The following is a 16,881-nucleotide window of genomic DNA, read 5'->3' as shown; positions in this document are numbered from 1 at the left end:
TTTTTTGGTGTTTGAATGTGTTTGACTTTCCACAAGGAGGCGCTATGCACACGTCCAAGTCTTCCCCGGATGGAGGAGGCGGAGCCTGAGCACAAGCTTATTAAGCCAATATTGGTCACGTGGGTCCCGAGACCCGAGTCCTTGCTGTTTGGAAAGTGTTGATTGTGTTTTCATGTTCTTATCATTTCATCTGTTGCCTAAAAGCAAGAATCCTGCAAATGAACAAGTGGCCTGTTATTCATGTGAAAAGTGTTTTGGATAAATATTACACAATAAAAGATATTTTGGTGTTTTGAAATGGAAACCAAAAAGCAAGAAGTTTTGGAGTGAAACGTGTGAAGAAGCCGAGCATGTTTACTAATTGGTGGATTGTTTGAATGTGTTTTTGTACAGCCATGCTGATGTGATGACCCCCCCCCCCCCTTCCCCCTTCCAAGTCGTTATTGTTCCATTCAGACTGTTGACAGCATGTCTTCTTTTCATTAAATGCTTTAAAAAAGGACCTGGTCACTTAGCGACATCATTAATAAAAAGTTTAGAGCTCAACGTCCTCAAGGATGCTCTTCACACATCACATGTGTACCGCTTGACTGATAGCGAAATCGGCTTAACTGCAGTCGCAACAGAGTTGGCGAGTGTGTACGAGTGTGTGTATGAGTGTGTGTGAGGCCACAGGATGTGCAGGCAGCAGCTTTATAGAAATAATCCTTCATATTTCAAGCGTGCAGCAGCAGCTTAGCATCAGGAAGCAGCCTTTGTCAGCAGCTTATGATCTAAGGCGGGGGTCTCAAACTCGCGGCTCGCGACCCCTGTCTTGATATGACAGTTCAAATGTTAGTTTGATATGGATGCTGTATGACATGATGTACCCAGAAATGGCAGCCTAAAGATGGAGTTTGCCCCGCCCATACCCGAGGGAGCCCGCCTCTTTTGCTTTTTCTCTCATCATCCATGACTGAGATCACCGCCGTCACCGCGCCGTACTTCTCTGAAGGTCAGAAGCTTCCAGCGGTACTTCAGGCTCAGTTTGAGGACCCACTAGCTCGGGTTAGCGCCAGGATTTCCAGGCAGGAAACCAAGTCCAGGTGCTTTATTTCAGCTGCTAAATGCCTGAGTATCACCCTGTTTGAGGCACATTAACACTATTATTATGGGGGCGGAATCTTTCGTCGTCGTCTCCTCCTCTTCGTATCTTCAGCATCTCCTCGGTGGCATAATGTGAAGTCGTCCAGGCATCCTCCAGGTCCCTATTTGCAAGTGCCTCATTGATCGCCAACTGGGAAGGCAACGCCCTACCATTTTGAGTAACCTTGACCGGGATTTGAACTCCAATCCCCTGCACCATTAAACCGTGGTGCTATCAGCAGAGTTAGGCAGCTAGCAAACATTCATGATGTTATAACGGAGGTGATGACTACGATAGGTGCTGGACTTGGAGAAACAGCAAAATCATCATCAACTACACTTGACCTGACTGGGTATTGAACCACTATCCCTTGCACCATGAATCGGTGGTGCTACCAGTTGAGCTAGCAATTTGGTAAACATCTATGATGTTATAACGGAGGTGATGACTACGATAGGTGCTGGACTTGGAGAAACAGCAAAATCATCATCAACTACACTTGACCTGACTGGGTATTGAACTATGATCCCCTGCACCATGAATCTGTAGTGCTACCAGTTGAGCTAGTCATCTGACAAACACCCGTGATGTTATAATGGAGGTGATGACTACGATAGGCGCTGGACTTGGAGAAATTGCAAAACCTCAATCAACTACACCTGAACGGGTATCGAACCACGGTCCCCTGCACCATGAATCTGCAGTGCTACCAGTTGAGCTAGTCATCTGGCAAACATCATTGATGTTATAACGGAGGTGATGATTGCAATACGTACCGGACCTGGAGAAATAGAAAAAAGACCAACAACAATACTTGTCGACAGCAGGTATTGAACCCTGATTCCCTGCACCATGAATCTGCGGTGCTACCAGCTGAGCTAACCAAATGGCAAACACACATGATGTTATAATGTCATAATAATGATTGTGATACATGCTCGACCTGGAGAAATTGAAAACTGCCAATCAACTGAGCAGGTATCTGGACTAATAATAGGCCACAGCCAACCACCAATCAACCATCATTCATGAGTTCATTCTTGAAAAAACACAATGGAATGAGGAAGTGGACGCCGTGCATTTTATTTCAATCATCTCATACTTGGAGATGATTACTGATTTAGGGGGAATGAGATGTGTTTTCCGTGGATTTTCATTTCCAGACCAAAAATCATCAAATTTGGAAGACCGTGAATGCTGAATGTGCAGCCATCCATGTACTCCTCCTTTCTTCCCATGATGCATCCCAACATACTTCCTGACTGACGTGCACGTGTCATGCGTGCTTCAAAAGTGGACGTCGGCGAGGAAACGCCGCCATCTTGGCTTGGGAAAAGATAAAAACGGCTACACAGACCACATCCAAAGGCTAAACGCCATCCTTCATGTTGTCTGGCTGGGACCTCCATTACCGCCATTAAAATTCATGCGCTCCCGCTCTTTAATAGTCAAATGTAAAACAAAACAAAAAAAGAAACCCAAATTGAACTTCCTGAGACACAAAGATGCCTGCCGACTAACAACAGCGACCAATACGCTTCCTTGGTGGAGGTATCACATGATGAGGCTGCAGCAAACTTTATGCTTCCATCTAAAAAAGGACAAAATAAAAACCTTGACTTGGTCCTTGGTTTGTTTCCCGTCATAATCAGCTGTCTTCCGTCTCCGTGACAACCCAGCGGAAGCGAACCAGCAGAGGAAGGTGATCCGACGAGTGTTGCTGATTGGGCAGGCCGCCGACCTCCTGCAGCTCTGGCTGGCCGACCAAGGACAGCCTGCCCAGCAGCTGGAGGCCCCGCCCACCAGGAAGGGAGCCTTTGTTAAAAAAAACAAAAAACAAAAAAATGAGACAGGTCGTCAGTTGGTGGATATCCATCTTGAATTAATAATTGTTTGTACCGGGCGTGTACAGGATGTAGTCCACCATCATGGCCGTGCGTGAGTGACAGGTGGTGATGGCGGGTCTCCCGTCAGGCATCAGGCGAGGCTGATAGGACGAGCAAAGGTTCAGGCTGTGCTCGATCCTCCACCTAAACACACACACACACACACACACACACAACACACGTGGCAGATGATGATGATGATGATGATGATGATGACGATCTAAAGATGCCAAATGAGAGTTCCAACCTTTTGGAAGCGTTAGCAGCAGCTCTGTTAGCCTCATCTTCTACGGTCAGATGAGAGATTTGTTGCTCTACTGCACAAATAAAAACATGGCGAGTGTTTTTCCAATCCTCATTGCTCTCAGCGGACTCTGGAGTCACCTGTGGTGCAGGAAGATGAGGATAAGGACGAGGACTCGGCGGGACGGGTGCCCTCGTACTGGCACTGCTGGTTGATTCCTAAACTGGGAGACCAGATGGGGGTCTCCAGCAGACGCTGACCCCTTGAGTACTCCTGACCTGACACCTGACACACACACACACAGGATTTTGTTCTAGAATGTGCTGTCCAAAATAACAATTGCAGTATTTACCTTCTTCTTCTTCTTTCCTTTTTAATGCATGTACTGCATGTTGCAGTACTTCTCGACGAGCTCACTTAGGCACTCAAAAAAGTGTAAGAACACAAGCACACTAATTCCATCCATCCATCCAATCATCCTTATGAACACAAGCGCACTAATTCCATCCATCCATCCATCCATCCTTATGAACACAAGCACACTAATTCCATCCATCCTTATGAACACAAGCGCACTAATTCCATCCATCCATCCATCCTTATGAACACAAGCGCACTAATTCCATCCATCCATCCATCCTTATGAACAGAAGCGCACTAATTCCATCCATCCATCCATCCTTATGAACACAAGCGCACTAATTCCATCCATCCTTATGAACAGAAGCGCAGTAATTCCATCCATCCATCCATCCTTATGAACACAAGCGCACTAATTCCATCCATCCATCCATCCATCCTTATGAACACAAGCGCACTAATTCCATCCATCCATCCATCCATCCTTATGAACACAAGCACACTAATTCCATCCATCCATCCTTATGAACACAAGCGCACTAATTCCATCCATCCATCCATCCTTATGAACACAAGCGCACTAATTCCATCCATCCATCCTTATGAACACAAGCGCACTAATTCCATCCATCCATCCATCCTTATGAACACAAGCGCACTAATTCCATCCATCCATCCATCCATCCATCCTTATGAACAGAAGCGCACTAATTCCATCCATCCATCCATCCTTATGAACACAAGCGCACTAATTCCATCCATCCTTATGAACACAAGCACACTAATTCCATCCATCCATCCATCCTTATGAACACAAGCGCACTAATTCCATCCATCCATCCATCCATCCTTATGAACACAAGCGCACTAATTCCATCCATCCATCCATCCATCCTTATGAACACAAGCGCACTAATTCCATCCATCCATCCATCCATCCTTATGAACACAAGCGCACTAATTCCATCCATCCATCCATCCTTATGAACACAAGCGCACTAATTCCATCCATCCATCCATCCTTATGAACACAAGCGCACTAATTCCATCCATCCATCCATCCTTATGAACACAAGCGCACTAATTCCATCCATCCATCCATCCTTATGAACACAAGCGCACTAATTCCATCCATCCATCCATCCTTATGAACAAAAGCGCACTAATTCCATCCATCCATCCATCCATCCTTATGAACACAAGCGCACTAATTCCATCCATCCATCCATCCATCCTTATGAACACAAGCGCACTAATTCCATCCATCCATCCATCCATCCATCCATCCTTATGAACACAAGCGCACTAATTCCATCCATCCATCCATCCACCCTTATGAACACAAGCGCACTAATTACATCCATCCATCCATCCATCCATCCATCCTTATGAACAAAGGCGCACTAATTCCATCCATCCATCCATCCATCCATCCATCCATCCTTATGAACACAAGCGCACTAATTCCATCCATCCATCCTTATGAACACAAGCGCACTAATTCCATCCATCCATCCTTATGAACACAAGCGCACTAATTCCATCCATCCATCCATCCATCCTTATGAACACAAGCGCACTAATTCCATCCATCCATCCATCCATCCTTATGAACAGAAGCGCACTAATTCCATCCATCCATCCATCCTTATGAACACAAGCGCACTAATTCCATCCATCCATCCATCCTTATGAACACAAGCGCACTAATTCCATCCATCCATCCATCCATCCTTATGAACACAAGCGCACTAATTCCATCCATCCATCCATCCATCCATCCTTATGAACACAAGTGCACTAATTCCATCCATCCATCCATCCTTATGAACACAAGCGCACTAATTCCATCCATCCATCCATCCATCCTTATGAACACAAGCGCACTAATTCCATCCATCCATCCATCCATCCATCCTTATGAACACAAGCGCACTAATTCCATCCATCCATCCATCCTTATGAACAAAAGCGCACTAATTCCATCCATCCATCCATCCATCCATCCTTATGAACAGAAGCGCACTAATTCCATCCATCCATCCATCCATCCATCCATCCATCCTTATGAACAAAAGCGCACTAATTCCATCCATCCATCCATCCATCCATCCTTATGAACACAAGCGCACTAATTCCATCCATCCATCCATCCTTATGAACACAAGCGCACTAATTCCATCCATCCATCCATCCTTATGAACACAAGCGCACTAATTCCATCCATCCATCCATCCTTATGAACACAAGCGCACTAATTCCATCCATCCATCCATCCTTATGAACACAAGCGCACTAATTCCATCCATCCATCCATCCATCCATCCATCCTTATGAACACAAGCGCACTAATTCCATCCATCCATCCATCCTTATGAACACAAGCGCACTAATTCCATCCATCCATCCATCCTTATGAACACAAGCGCACTAATTCCATCCATCCATCCATCCATCCATCCTTATGAACACAAGCGCACTAATTCCATCCATCCATCCATCCTTATGAACACAAGCGCACTAATTCCATCCATCCATCCATCCTTATGAACAAAAGCGCACTAATTCCATCCATCCATCCATCCATCCATCCTTATGAACAGAAGCGCACTAATTCCATCCATCCATCCATCCATCCATCCTTATGAACAGAAGCGCACTAATTCCATCCATCCATCCATCCTTATGAACAAAAGCGCACTAATTCCATCCATCCATCCATCCATCCATCCTTATGAACACAAGCGCACTAATTCCATCCATCCATCCATCCTTATGAACACAAGCGCACTAATTCCATCCATCCATCCATCCTTATGAACACAAGCGCACTAATTCCATCCATCCATCCATCCTTATGAACACAAGCGCACTAATTCCATCCATCCATCCTTATGAACACAAGCGCACTAATTCCATCCATCCATCCATCCATCCATCCATCCTTATGAACACAAGCGCACTAATTCCATCCATCCATCCATCCTTATGAACACAAGCGCACTAATTCCATCCATCCATCCATCCTTATGAACACAAGCGCACTAATTCCATCCATCCATCCATCCTTATGAACACAAGCGCACTAATTCCATCCATCCATCCATCCATCCATCCATCCTTATGAACACAAGCGCACTAATTCCATCCATCCATCCATCCTTATGAACACAAGCGCACTAATTCCATCCATCCATCCATCCATCCATCCTTATGAACACAAGCACACTAATTCCATCCATCCATCCATCCTTATGAACACAAGCGCACTAATTCCATCCATCCATCCATCCATCCATCCTTATGAACACAAGCGCACTAATTCCATCCATCCATCCATCCATCCATCCATCCATCCATCCATCCTTATGAACACAAGCGCACTAATTCCATCCATCCATCCATCCTTATGAACACAAGCGCACTAATTCCATCCATCCATCCATCCTTATGAACACAAGCGCACTAATTCCATCCATCCATCCTTATGAACACAAGCGCACTAATTCCATCCATCCATCCATCCTTATGAACAAAAGCGCACTAATTCCATCCATCCATCCATCCTTATGAACACAAGCGCACTAATTCCATCCATCCATCCTTATGAACACAAGCGCACTAATTCCATCCATCCATCCATCCTTATGAACAAAAGCGCACTAATTCCATCCATCCATCCATCCATCCTTATGAACACAAGCGCACTAATTCCATCCATCCATCCATCCATCCATCCTTATGAACACAAGCGCACTAATTCCATCCATCTATCCTTATGAACACAAGCGCACTAATTCCATCCATCCATCCATCCATCCATCCTTATGAACACAAGCGCACTAATTCCAGCCATCTATCCTTATGAACACAAGCGCACTAATTCCATCCATCCATCCATCCATCCTTATGAACACAAGCGCACTAATTCCATCCATCCATCCATCCTTATGAACACAAGTGCACTAATTCCATCCATCCATCCATCCTTATGAACACAAGCGCACTAATTCCATCCATCCATCCTTATGAACACAAGCGCACTAATTCCATCCATCCATCCATCCTTATGAACACAAGCGCACTAATTCCATCCATCCATCCATCCTTATGAACAAAAGCGCACTAATTCCATCCATCCATCCATCCATCCATCCTTATGAACACAAGCGCACTAATTCCATCCATCCATCCATCCATCCATCCATCCATCCATCCTTATGAACACAAGCGCACTAATTCCATCCATCCATCCATCCATCCATCCATCCATCCTTATGAACACAAGCGCACTAATTCCATCCATCCATCCATCCATCCATCCATCCTTATGAACACAAGCGCACTAATTCCATCCATCCATCCATCCATCCTTATGAACACAAGCGCACTAATTCCATCCATCCATCCATCCATCCATCCATCCTTATGAACACAAGCGCACTAATTCCATCCATCTATCCATCCATCCTTATGAACACAAGCGCACTAATTCCATCCATCCATCCATCCTTATGAACACAAGCGCACTAATTCCATCCATCCATCCATCCTTATGAACACAAGCGCACTAATTCCATCCATCCATCCATCCATCCATCCTTATGAACACAAGCGCACTAATTCCATCCATCCTTATGAACACAAGCACACTAATTCCATCCATCCATCCATCCATCCTTATGAACACAAGCGCACTAATTCCATCCATCCATCCATCCTTATGAACACAAGCGCACTAATTCCATCCATCCATCCATCCATCCTTATGAACAGAAGCGCACTAATTCCATCCATCCATCCATCCTTATGAACACAAGCGCACTAATTCCATCCATCCTTATGAACACAAGCACACTAATTCCATCCATCCATCCTTATGAACACAAGCGCACTAATTCCATCCATCCATCCTTATGAACACAAGCGCACTAATTCCATCCATCCATCCATCCATCCATCCATCCTTATGAACACAAGCGCACTAATTCCATCCATCCATCCATCCATCCTTATGAACACAAGCGCACTAATTCCATCCATCCATCCATCCATCCTTATGAACACAAGCGCACTAATTCCATCCATCCATCCATCCTTATGAACACAAGCGCACTAATTCCATCCATCCATCCATCCTTATGAACAAAAGCGCACTAATTCCATCCATCCATCCATCCATCCATCCTTATGAACACAAGCGCACTAATTCCATCCATCCATCCATCCATCCATCCTTATGAACACAAGCGCACTAATTCCATCCATCCATCCATCCATCCTTATGAACACAAGCGCACTAATTCCATCCATCCATCCATCCTTATGAACACAAGCGCACTAATTCCATCCATCCATCCATCCTTATGAACAAAAGCGCACTAATTCCATCCATCCATCCATCCATCCATCCATCCTTATGAACACAAGCGCACTAATTCCATCCATCCTTATGAACACAAGCACACTAATTCCATCCATCCATCCATCCATCCTTATGAACACAAGCGCACTAATTCCATCCATCCATCCATCCTTATGAACACAAGCGCACTAATTCCATCCATCCATCCATCCATCCTTATGAACAGAAGCGCACTAATTCCATCCATCCATCCATCCTTATGAACACAAGCGCACTAATTCCATCCATCCATCCATCCATCCATCCTTATGAACACAAGCGCACTAATTCCATCCATCCATCCATCCATCCATCCTTATGAACACAAGCGCACTAATTCCATCCATCCATCCATCCATCCTTATGAACACAAGCGCACTAATTCCATCCATCCATCCATCCTTATGAACACAAGCGCACTAATTCCATCCATCCATCCATCCATCCATCCTTATGAACACAAGCGCACTAATTCCATCCATCCATCCATCCATCCATCCTTATGAACACAAGCGCACTAATTCCATCCATCCATCCATCCATCCTTATGAACACAAGCGCACTAATTCCATCCATCCATCCATCCTTATGAACACAAGCGCACTAATTCCATCCATCCATCCATCCTTATGAACAAAAGCGCACTAATTCCATCCATCCATCCATCCATCCATCCTTATGAACACAAGCGCACTAATTCCATCCATCCTTATGAACACAAGCACACTAATTCCATCCATCCATCCATCCATCCTTATGAACACAAGCGCACTAATTCCATCCATCCATCCATCCTTATGAACACAAGCGCACTAATTCCATCCATCCATCCATCCATCCATCCTTATGAACAGAAGCGCACTAATTCCATCCATCCATCCATCCTTATGAACACAAGCGCACTAATTCCATCCATCCTTATGAACACAAGCACACTAATTCCATCCATCCATCCTTATGAACACAAGCGCACTAATTCCATCCATCCATCCATCCATCCTTATGAACACAAGCGCACTAATTCCATCCATCCATCCATCCATCCATCCATCCTTATGAACACAAGCGCACTAATTCCATCCATCCATCCATCCATCCTTATGAACACAAGCGCACAAATTCCATCCATCCATCCATCCTTATGAACACAAGCGCACTAATTCCATCCATCCATCCTTATGAACAAAAGCGCACTAATTCCATCCATCCATCCATCCATCCATCCTTATGAACACAAGCGCACTAATTCCATCCATCCATCCATCCATCCTTATGAACACAAGCGCACTAATTCCATCCATCCATCCATCCATCCATCCATCCTTATGAACACAAGCGCACTAATTCCATCCATCCATCCATCCATCCTTATGAACACAAGCGCACTAATTCCATCCATCCATCCATCCATCCATCCTAACCACTACTATGTTGCCCCCTGCTGGCCGAATGAATGAACGTAAGAATGGGGGCATCTTAAACCTGGTCTATTCTTAGCCAAGCAGCTAGCATCCACATGTCAATTGTGTTTTTATGAGCCATTCAAACATTGTAAGAGGTGTGAAGGTATTCGGAAGCGTACCGTACTCCCACAATCGCAGTAATTAGGTGTACTATTATTTGGCAGCGACCAATCAGAACAAGGATGGCTGGTCTCACCATGCTGATGGGAAGTCCGTGGAATTCCAGGCAGCCACGTGTCACCAAGTTCAAGAGCGGACTCCAGGGGGTGCAGTTAAAATCCCCACACAGGACCACCGGATGGCTGGGGCCGTCCGGGAGGCGGGACAAGCGTCCGATCTCGGCCAATAGGATGGCCAGCTGGGCCAGTTTGACATCCCCTCGGCGGGGGTTGTACAGCAGGTGGGTGTTGGCCACGCAGAGGACGTTGGACGAGTCAGAGCGTCCCGTGGCGTGGTTGGGCCGCAGCAGGAGCACCAATCCCACGTTGTCCCGGTCCAGGAGGGCGTCGCCCCGCCGGAAGAACTCGATGGGATTGGAAGAGAGGAGCGACAGGCGTGAGGTTTTGAAGACAATGGCGCATCCGTCGGGTTTCTGCCCGGTTCGCTTCTTGTACTCACAGTGGTAGCCTGAAATACAAAATAAAGCTCATCCTTTCACAATAAAAGCAAAACCACTATCACTCGCTTCTACCTCGAGCTTCAAGAGCGGGTCTGATCTGTTTTTCAAAGTGGTCCTCCTGCACCTCCTGAAGGCACAGGACCTGAGAGAAAAAGCCAGGAGGTCAGAGGTCATGAGTGGAAGGTAAAAACTGCCTGCCGTGCCGTGTCGCTGCCTCACATCCGCGTCGTACTTCTGGATCTCGGCCAGCAGGTTGGGCAGGCGGTGCGTCCAGGCCAGGACCTGAGGGGGGCAGTGCCGGTACAGGTAGAGGTTGTCCTCCAGCAGATCTTGGGACAGGATGTTGTAGGACATCACTGAGAAATCAAGCACTCTGCTGCCGCCTGGTGGCGCCGGCTTGATGCTGCAGGCTGGCGAGGGCTCCCATCGCCTGTGGAGGACTGAAAGAGCAGTTTCAAGTCAAGTCATAATCATAATCATAACAATGACGCTGACGATGACGTAAACATGCTGACCTTCCAGTGGAGCTCGTCTGATGGCAAACTCAGTCCCTGGCGGACAGGGCTCGCTGGCTGCTTCCTGCATCTTTGAGGAGATGCCAGGCTGAGGCCAGGCTCCATGGTTCCTCCTGTCTCTCGACACCTCCTTTGCCGCTCTCCCATTCCAGCCGTGAGAACGTTGCTCGTCTGCACTCGTCCTGTGTGGTCCCGCGTCAGCTTTGGACCGGGCGCTTTCAGTCTGTGCACGCCTGCCACCATCTTTATCTCGAGTTTCACTTCTAGTCCTCTCCTTGTACTTGCTGCTGCTGCCTTCTCCACTCCAACCTTGTCCACGTCCATGGACATGATGATGATGATGGCTCCTGGCTCCTCCTCTGTTCGTATCCCTGTCTTTGGATGTTTCCTCCTCTGGACTCCTCCTCCGCTTGTACGGAGGCTCGCTGCCTCCACGTTCCATCAAGAGACCAGCAGAAGTAGAAAACCAGCGCTGACTCGTCCTAGTGGAGATGATGTGACGGGGTGCAGGAGCCAGGGAGAAGGGGAGCGAAGGAGGAGATCCCTGCGACCATGGAGGAAGAGTGCGGGTGCACCGGAGCCTGCAGGCGGCGAGGTGGTGGGGAGGGACGCAGCTCATCTGGCGAATAAACATGAGGTAGCTGGAAGAAGAACAATGGAAGCATGGAAACACGATGTCCACAAATACACACGCAGTCCTTATTTTGGACATGCAGGCTAGCCCTCAAGAAAAGCTATACAGTATAGGAGGCTAAAGTTGTTGCTAAAATTGTTTATTTTCGTTCTAACTAACACTCACTTGTCACGGGCACTTCAGCAGTCATTGTCGGTCACAAAAGCGCACCTTAAACTTCTATTATGTATATTATTATGTACAGTTATGAGCCGAAAAACAAAGGTTCCATTGACGGTCCCACCAGCCACTGACTGTCCTTAACATTAGACGTCATTGGTGACGTAAACAAGAGTCGTCAGCTCTAATAACGCATTCATAACTGAGGAGTTTTTGATATCCACTGACTTACGTTTTCTTTCGGCTTAATGTTTGCAAATAAAATGATCGCATTTTTACTAGTTTAATCCTCTCATGGAATACACATACTGGAAATTGATTGCAATTTAATACATAGCACATTAGCTTCGCGTTACGATCTGAAACATATTTTAACTGAATGTTCCTAAACGCATCAAAAACAGCCGCCGCTTCCTGCTGCTTGGTTGGGACTTGTAGTTTGTTCAGTTGCTAAGCATGTTGACACCTACGTACAAGAGCCGTAAATTGACTACAATCATGTCGTTTTTTTCTTCAATTAGGCTTTATGATTTAGGAGCTAAGTTCCCCAAGTTGGGTACGCGTACCCCCAGGGTTACACCATTTGTCATGGGGTACGTGAATAAAAATGAAAAACAATTAGCGCTCAACAATTACAAGTGCACCTTGTTTAATAATTATGTGTTTGATTTTATACATTGGTGTTATGTGTATATCCCAAATGTATATAGGTAAGTGTATGTTCATATCGCTTTTGAATGAGGATTATTTTCATAACGGGCTCAGATTCAGGGAACGTGTGTGATTCTACGTCATGCAGAAATGACTTCTCAAAGAGAAACCTGCTTTAAGTAAACACACACCTTAGCACCACCCAGTCAGAGGAACCCGCCATGAACCGAGAGGCGCAGGTAGGAAGCATGAATATCATTATTAATATCATTTTCAAACATGCACAAATAGCATTATATGTAATGATATGTTAAAAAGATATACATCATGTAAAGTACACATGACAGCAACATAGTGAATAAGTAGAAATGTACAAGCAGAACTTATCTTATTGTATGACTGGGTGCAGGGTGATCTTATTTCCCATGTTTAATATGTGTTATGTAATAATAAGCTTCATACTGGATAGAAAAATAGTGTGCTTATGCATCCTAATGTGCCCTGTTGGACTTATTATGGGATGGCAATGATAAGTAACACATCAACAACAGGATGTGTCGTTTATCTCCTACAACAGAGAAAATATGAGTTTGTTTATAGATGGACACAACCTGCTAGGACGTGTGAGTAATGTAGTCCAACCTGCTTGAGCACACAACGACTGTGTTGGCGTGTTGCCGTGTGAACACACCTCAAACACACCTCACACACATTTATCATCCATACAAATATGACACAACGTGCATTCAAGTCACCAAAAAGCCAGCCGGCGAGTGCTCCATGAAGACTCAAGTCTGACTGACTCATGAATTTTTCATGAAGATTCAGGTTTGACTGACTCATGAGTGCTCCATGAAGACTCAGGTTTGACTGACTCATGAGTGCTCCTTGAAGACTCAGGTTTGACTGACTCATGAGTGCTCCATGAAGAACAAGTCTGACTGACTCATGAGTGCTCCATGAAGACTCAGGTTTGACTGACTCATGAGTGCTCCATGAAGACTCAAGTCTGACTGACTCATGAATTCTCCATGAAGACTCAGGTTTGACTGACTCATGAGTGCTCCATGAAGACCAAGTCTGACTGACTCATGAATTATCCATGAAGACTCAGGTTTGACTGACTCATGAGTACTCCATGAAGACTCAGGTTTGACTGACTCATGAGTGCTCCTTGAAGACTCAAGTCTGACTGACTCATGAATTCTCCATGAAGACTCAGGTTTGACTGACTCATGAGTGCTCCTTGAAGACTCAAGTCTGACTGACACATGAATTTTTCATGAAGACTCGGGTTTGACTGACTCATGAGTACTCCATGAAAACTCAGGTTTGACTGACTCATGAGTGCTCCATGAAGACCAAGTCTGACTGACTCATGAATTATCCATGAAGACTCAGGTTGACTGACTCATGAGTACTCCATGAAGACTCGGGTTTGACTGACTCATGAGTACTCCATGAAGACTCAGGTTTGACTGACTCATGAGTGCTCCATGAAGACCAAGTCTGACTGACTCATGAATTATCCATGAAGACTCAGGTTTGACTGACTCATGAGTGCTCCATGAAGACCAAGTCTGACTGACTCATGAATTATCCATGAAGACTCAGGTTTGACTGACTCATGAGTGCTCCTTGAAGACTCAAGTCTGACTGACTCATGAATTATCCATGAAGACTCAGGTTTGACTGACTCATGAGTACTCCATGAAGACTCAAGTCTGACTGACTCATGAGTGCTCCACGAAGACTCAGGTTTGAGTCACTCATGAGTGCTCCATGAAGACCAAGTCTGACTGACTCATGAGTGCTCCATGAAGACTCAAGTTTGACTGACTCATGAGTACTCCATGAAGACTCGGGTTTGACTGACTCATGAGTGCTCCTTGAAGACTCAAGTCTGACTGACTCATGAATTTTTCATGAAGACTCAGGTTTGAGTCACTCATGAGTGCTCCATGAAGACCAAGTCTGACTGACTCATGAGTGCTCCTTGAAGACTCAAGTCTGACTGACTCATGAATTTTTCATGAAGACTCAGGTTTGAGTCACTCATGAGTGCTCCATGAAGACCAAGTCTGACTGACTCATGAGTGCTCCTTGAAGACTCAAGTCTGACTGACTCATGAATTTTTCATGAAGACTCAGGTTTGAGTCACTCATGAGTGCTCCATGAAGACCAAGTCTGACTGACTCATGAGTACTCCATGAAGACTCAAGTCTGACTGACTCATGAATTCTCCATGAAGACTCGGGTTTGACTGACTCATGAGTGCTCCTTGAAGACTCAAGTCTGACTGACTCATGAATTTTTCATGAAGACTCAGGTTTGAGTGTGATTTACGACCACGTGTTTGTGTCTAAGCACAGATCGAGGAGATCGTGTCCAAGGCCAAATTCGGAGACCTGATCGAGTTCTCGTACCCCATCGGCTACTCTCACTGGGGCGTGTACCACACAGTCGGCCATGTGATCCACTTTGCAGTCGCAGGTGGGGCTGCGCGACGCGATCGGTGGTCAGTCATTCTCTGAGCGCCGCTACTGGAGACTTCCTGTGTGTTTCTGCAGAGGAGAGCACCATCATGAGAAACGTCCGCACCTCCCTGCAAAACCTGTTTCCCATCTGCGGCGACCTCCTGCTGGGAGCCACCAAGATCTGCAGCGTGCCGCTGGGTGAGGTCAACGTCCCCGAAGGTGCTCACATCCTGATCTGCAACAACCGGCACGCCTTCACGCCGTCTTCCCTGGAGGACATGAGACGGCGCTGCGAGGCCCTGGAGGGCAAGGAGCTCACCTACAATCTCTTCACACTCAACTGCGAACACTTTGCCACCTTTGTTCGCTTCGGAAAGTCCGTGTGCAACCAGGTACGTCGTCGTCGTCTTCTTCGTCAACCTTGGAAAGATCAGCGATCGCCTCTAAACCCGGATGCTCCTCCTCCAGATTCCCACCATGGCCAAAAATGTGGAGAATGAAGAAGCCACAGCCACCTTCCAGAACTACGTGGATGTCAAAGAAAGCTGTAAAGACTGACTTCTGGTCTCACACACACACATCTCTTAGTGGACCTCATCATCATCATCATCATCACTGACTTTTGTGTTGCTCTGAACTCGCCCATCAATGTGTTTAGTTTTCAATGAATACAATAATAAAATCATGAATAATAATAATAAACATACGTGGTTTTTGTCATAAAACCCAGTGGCCACTTCATTAGGAACGCGTGCGTACAAAGGTCATCATTTCGTCTATAAGCTGACGACTACAAAAATTCTTTACAGAGCCACAGAATGACATTTTGGTGCAGATCCAGATAAAGGTGCAAATGGAGGAACTGATTTGAAGTGTTGTGGTTGCTAGGCCATAGTGCTATAGAAAAGGGATGGATGGATGGATGAATGGATGGAAGGAAGGATGGATGAATGGGAGGAAGGATGGATGGATGGATGGATGGATGGAAGGATGGATGGATGAATGGGAGGAAGGATGGATGGAAGGAAGGATGATTGGAAGGATGGATGGAAGGTTGGAAGGATGGATGGAAGGTTGGAAGGATGGATGGATGGAAGGATGAATGGTTGGAAGGATGGATGGCTGGATGGAAGGAAGGATGGATGAATGAATGGGAGGAAGGAAGGATGACCCTGGTGAGGGTCAGCGCTATAGAAAAGGGATGGATGGATGGATGGAAGGAAGGATGGATCAATGGGAGGAAGGATGGATGGATGGAAGGAAGGATGGTTGGAAGGATGGATGGAAGGATGGATGGAAGGAAGGAAGGATGGTTGGAAGGATGGATGGAAGGTTGGAAGGA

The 16,881-nt window shown here is 45.9% G+C and overlaps 2 protein-coding genes across 3 annotated transcripts; one reads left to right on the top strand and one right to left on the bottom strand.

Moving 5' to 3' along the window:
- Positions 1-2,170: 2,170 nt before the first annotated feature.
- Positions 2,171-14,179, bottom strand: angel2 (angel homolog 2 (Drosophila)). 2 transcript variants are annotated; one of them, XM_058065392.1, is made up of 9 exons: positions 12,417-14,175; positions 11,618-12,258; positions 11,322-11,542; positions 11,175-11,244; positions 10,680-11,110; positions 3,397-3,541; positions 3,260-3,329; positions 3,026-3,156; positions 2,171-2,941 (listed from the first exon to the last, which is right to left on the bottom strand). In XM_058065392.1, the coding sequence occupies exons 2-9, from the start codon at positions 12,249-12,251 to the stop codon at positions 2,775-2,777; spliced, it is 1,869 nt and encodes a 622-aa protein (XP_057921375.1). In that variant the 5' UTR covers positions 12,252-12,258; positions 12,417-14,175; the 3' UTR covers positions 2,171-2,774. The 2 variants fall into 2 exon arrangements, with proteins under 2 accessions (XP_057921375.1, XP_057921376.1); XM_058065393.1 differs by lacking the exon at positions 3,397-3,541 and having other exon boundaries at positions 3,260-3,396; positions 12,417-14,179.
- Positions 12,986-16,241, top strand: LOC131122665 (phospholipase A and acyltransferase 2-like). Its single transcript, XM_058065402.1, has 4 exons — positions 12,986-13,300; positions 15,435-15,555; positions 15,633-15,931; positions 16,008-16,241. The coding sequence occupies exons 1-4, from the start codon at positions 13,283-13,285 to the stop codon at positions 16,095-16,097; spliced, it is 528 nt and encodes a 175-aa protein (XP_057921385.1). The 5' UTR covers positions 12,986-13,282; the 3' UTR covers positions 16,098-16,241.
- The last annotated feature ends 640 nt before the right edge of the window (positions 16,242-16,881 follow it).

This window comes from Doryrhamphus excisus, chromosome 1 (assembly GCF_030265055.1).
Source record: "Doryrhamphus excisus isolate RoL2022-K1 chromosome 1, RoL_Dexc_1.0, whole genome shotgun sequence".
Taxonomy (NCBI): domain Eukaryota; kingdom Metazoa; phylum Chordata; class Actinopteri; order Syngnathiformes; family Syngnathidae; genus Doryrhamphus; species Doryrhamphus excisus.
Note: the sequence above shows the minus strand (reverse complement) of the source record. Positions and strands in the feature narration are given on the sequence as shown.

Bases quoted from the DNA above. Each gene is read 5' to 3' on its own strand.
- angel2 (XM_058065392.1), bottom strand. From the start codon at position 12,251: ATGTTTATTCGCCAGATGAGCTGCGTCCCTCCCCACCACCTCGCCGCC. The intron at 3,157-3,259 runs GTTGGAACTCTC...GTGTGTGTTTAG, and splicing joins GCTGCTAACGCTTCCAAAAG to GTGGAGGATCGAGCACAGCC. The intron at 2,942-3,025 runs GTACAAACAATT...TTTTTAACAAAG, and splicing joins CTACATCCTGTACACGCCCG to GCTCCCTTCCTGGTGGGCGG.
- LOC131122665 (XM_058065402.1), top strand. The intron at 15,556-15,632 runs GTGGGGCTGCGC...GTGTTTCTGCAG, and splicing joins GATCCACTTTGCAGTCGCAG to AGGAGAGCACCATCATGAGA. The intron at 15,932-16,007 runs GTACGTCGTCGT...CTCCTCCTCCAG, and splicing joins GAAAGTCCGTGTGCAACCAG to ATTCCCACCATGGCCAAAAA.